The following is a 4,283-nucleotide window of genomic DNA, read 5'->3' as shown; positions in this document are numbered from 1 at the left end:
ATTGAACATTGGACTATGGAATAAAAGGCTTGGACATACATCAACAGTAACTTTAAAATGGATTTTAGGTTTGGGGCAAGAAGAATATAACGTAGCACTAGATAGCTGTAGAATGTATGCTTAGCAAGGCATACTAGACTACCATTTCACATCAGTACAAGTAGCTCTTCTAATGTTTTTGAATTGTTACATATTAATGTATGAGGACCTTATAATGTACCTACAGTTGATGGGAATAAAATATTTATGACTATTTTGGATGACTGTTCAAGAACTATTTGGTTGTTTCTGCTTAGACTTAAAAGTGATGCAGTTATAATGCTCATGAATTTATTCTCATTGGTCAAGTCTCAATTTGTGAAAACAGTCAAAATGTTAAGATCTGGCAATGGTGGAGAATTCATCAACACCAACTATTTTCATTTGTTTCAATCTTTAGGGATAATTCATCAGAGAACATGTGATGGGTATGTTTGTACCCATCAGCAAAATGGAATTGCTAAAAGGAAACACATACATATTTTGAAAATTGCAAGAGCAGTCAAGTTTCAAGGAGGTATTCCTCTGAAGTTTTGGGGACACTATGTTCTAGCTGCAGTATATTTGATTAACAGGATGTCATTAGTTGTTCTAGAAGGGAATCCACCTTATGAGGTCTTTTAAAAAGAAGACCAAAGCTAGATCATCTAAGACTAATGGGATGCCTTTGTTTTGCCAAGAAGGTCCATAACCATGACAAGTTTGCAGCAACAATAGTTGCAGTAGTTATGATAGGATACTCAGCAGTCAGCAAAGGGTATATACTATACAACCTCACTAATTGTGTGTTCTTTGTTAATAGAGATGATCATTTTAAGGAACATATTTTTCCTTTCAAGCACAAAGCATTTACACAACCATCATTGTTCTCAGAAGTTGAACCAAACAACTCTAGACATGTCCCTAGTAACAATGATCCAAACTTAGACTACACAACAAATGAGATGACAGAAGTTCAAGGAGAGGAATCAATAGTTCAAGAGAAGGAATCAAAAGCACACCATGAGGAGACTCATGAAGATATTACTCAACAACAACATGAAGGTCATTATCATGATGAGTTGATGCATTAGAATGAAGAACATTCTACAGACTCTACAATTGAACCTGAAGATCTAGAAGAGCCACAAAGTTTATCACATAACTCAGCCTCTAAAGATCTATAGACCTTCACAAAGTCTACTAGAACAAAGAAACCTACATGATGGTTATCAGACTATATCACTACACCTACCAGCACTACTTCAATCATCCCTTGTCCTATTGATCACTCAGTTAAGTACTCTTCCCTGAAGCCACCATACAAGTACTATATTGCATCTTTTACTTTAATTATGGAGCCAAAAGTATTTTATGATGCTTCCAAAGATTTAAGGTGGGTGGAGGCCATGAGAGCTGAAATTCAAGTCTTGAAAGATAACCACCCCTAGAAGCTGGTTTCTTTACCTAATGGGAAGGTTTCTATTGGCTGTAAATGGGTATTTAAGGCCAAGTATAAAGCTAATGGTGAGGTAGAAAGGTTCACAGCTCATTTGGTAACTGGAGGTTATAATCAACAAGAGGGCTTTCACTACAATGAGACATTCTCACCAGTTGTAAAGATTGTCACTATGATATCAGGCATATCCTTAGCTGCAATGGAAGGTATCACAACCGTCAAATGAATGTGTACAATACTTTCCTACAGGGTGACTTACCAGATGAAGTCTACATGTAACTACCTTAGGGCTTTACAAGCCAGGTGGAGAATCCAATGGTATCTAAGCTTGTTAAATTCTTATATGGTCCGAAGCAATCAAGTAGATAATGGAATGTCAAACTCATAGAAACACTTACAGCTCAAGGGTTATTTCAGAGTACTCTTGATTATTCCCTTTTTACACAGAAGATAGGGACTAATATACTTGTCATTCTTGTTTATATGGATGACATGTTGTTCACTAGAAACAATCTCCAGTTGATAGAAGAAACAAAGCTAAAATTATAGCAAGCTTTTAAGATGAAAGAACTTGGAGAATTAAGGTAATTTTTGGGAATGGAGTTCAGCAGGCCGAAGAGAAGAATTTTGATGAATCAGAGAAAATATTCACTGGAACTCATTGAAGAATTACGACTAAGTGCCTCTAAACAAGCTTGCACCCCATTAGAGTACAACCAGAAATACACTCTTAAAGAGTTGAATGATATCACAGGCTTAGAAGGTGATGAGCAGCTGGAAGACAAGGGCAAATATTAGAGACTCATTGGGAAGTTGTTATACTTAACATTTACAAGATCAGACATAGCCTTTGCAGTCCAAACACTTAGTCAATTTATGCAACAACACAAAAGAAGTCACTAGGAGGCAGCCTTGAGAATGGTCAAATATGTCAAGAAGGACTCGGGTGTGGGGATCTTGATAAGCAGTCAAAATAGCAATACACTAAGTGCATATGGTGATGTTGATTGGGCTTCATGTCCTAACACAAGAAAATCAGTCACATGTTTTCTTTTTAAGCACGAAAATTCTCTTATATCTTGGAAGTCTAAGAAACAAAACACAGTCTCAAGAAGCTCAGTAGAAGCTGAATACAGGAGCATATCTTGAAAAGTAGCAGAACTTGTTTGGTTAACATGCTTGTTTAAGGAGCTTGGTGCAGAAAAGCTGCCAATTGAATTATTCTGTGATAACAAAGAAGCACTACAAATTGTTATGAATCCATTGCATCACAAAAGAACAAAACATATCGAAATTGTCAGGACCCAGAATTTCCACCATCGGGACCGTGATGGCACCTAACATCACACATGCTAGGCAAGCGAATGTTAGAGTTTGTTAACCAATTTCCTGTACGTTTCATTGATTAAAGATTAACAAGCTAAAACAAGTAGAAATAAATACGCAAGTAAGTAAATAGCCTTTTTGTTTATGCTATTACCAATACCATTGCTATTAATATCCAGAATATGGTGTCACAATCCACGAACACACTATGATTTTCTACAAACATCGATCTGAAATAAATTACAACTATTTTGGAAATAAAGAAAACATTAATGTAGAGATGTAGAAGCGGACGCCAGGGCCTGCAGACGCCAGCAGGACTACCTTGGATCTCCAAACTGTGTAACCTGAAGCCAATCTCTCAATCAGCCACTACCTGCTCCAAAATCTGCACAGAAAGTGCAGAGTGCAATATCAGTACAACCGACTCCATGTATTGGTAAGTGCTGAGCCTAACCTCGATGAGGTAATAACGAGGCTACGGTGGGGCAATTACAATATAACCTGCATACAGTGTATAATAAAAGCAGAAAGAAGGATAGGACAAAATAAAGCAGTAACTTGCAAGGAATGAACACAGAACTCAAGTGTCTTATCATTATCCAGTTATAACCAGTCCTTAAGTGAAATGCAAAACTGCAGAATAACTTACACAGTGGAAGAAAGATACATAAACACATAAATCGATGTGGTGCGCATTCCGATCCCACTATATAATAACATTTTACCCTTATTCCTCCTTAATATATCACCCTTATTCTTCTTATTGCAATGCGCAACCCGATGCCACCGTATCATCATCAATTACTCAATAAGTACAGAAATTTCACAATTTAACTGAAAACTCTTCAAAATATTTAAACCTCAAACCAAAGCAAACGGAAAGCTTGTACATTATGAAACTTCACACCAATAATACTACTCAGCAAAACCAGTCCAAAATATACGATAAAACACCGATAAACCATCTTAAGCCAATAATATGAGACAATGAAACTACGGGGTAGCTAATACCTTCAACAATGAAAAATAATGTCTGACAAGTAGCAATTAAGCATGAAAAGACTAGTAAAGCATGGAGTAATTAAGGTAGGAAAAGACAATATAAGAAGAACAGGAAATAAATAGGCAAAACAGATAAATTGGCGGTACATAAGTACTCGGCACCTCACCTATACGCCACTCACATGAATTTTCAATAGCAAATAAGTCAAGGGTTCCTAATGCCTCGAGTGAAAGTTAGACACAACACTTACCTCAATCCACAGGCCACGAACTGCTCAATTACCGCTTTTTCTCTAGATTTCACCTCCAAACCACTCGTATCTAACCATAATTAACTTAATAACATCAAATATTGCTAACAGAATCAATTTTAATACATAAATTTAGGTTTCCCAACATTTCTCCCAAAAAGTCAAAAACCGATCTAAGGCCCGCTTGGTCAAAACTTGAGGTTCGGATGAAAATCTATTTACCC

The 4,283-nt window shown here is 36.6% G+C and overlaps 1 protein-coding gene across 1 annotated transcript; it reads left to right on the top strand.

Annotated features, from left to right (window-relative positions):
• The first annotated feature begins 695 nt into the window (after positions 1-695).
• LOC107815631 (uncharacterized) lies at positions 696-2,275 on the top strand. Its single transcript, XM_075220742.1, has 4 exons — positions 696-1,083; positions 1,315-1,445; positions 1,527-1,683; positions 2,232-2,275. The coding sequence occupies exons 1-4, from the start codon at positions 696-698 to the stop codon at positions 2,273-2,275; spliced, it is 720 nt and encodes a 239-aa protein (XP_075076843.1).
• Positions 2,276-4,283: the final 2,008 nt, after the last annotated feature.

The sequence above is a fragment of the Nicotiana tabacum genome, chromosome 8, assembly GCF_000715075.1.
Source record: "Nicotiana tabacum cultivar K326 chromosome 8, ASM71507v2, whole genome shotgun sequence".
In the NCBI taxonomy this organism is placed as follows: domain Eukaryota; kingdom Viridiplantae; phylum Streptophyta; class Magnoliopsida; order Solanales; family Solanaceae; genus Nicotiana; species Nicotiana tabacum.
Note: the sequence above shows the minus strand (reverse complement) of the source record. Positions and strands in the feature narration are given on the sequence as shown.

Excerpts from the sequence above, each read along its gene's own strand:
- LOC107815631 (XM_075220742.1), top strand. The coding sequence starts at position 696 with ATGGGATGCCTTTGTTTTGCCAAGAAGGTCCATAACCATGACAAGTTT. Across the intron at positions 1,446-1,526 it reads CCATGAGAGCTGAAATTCAA|GCCAAGTATAAAGCTAATGG; the intron begins GTCTTGAAAGAT and ends TGGGTATTTAAG. Across the intron at positions 1,684-2,231 it reads ATCCTTAGCTGCAATGGAAG|GCTTAGAAGGTGATGAGCAG; the intron begins GTATCACAACCG and ends ATGATATCACAG.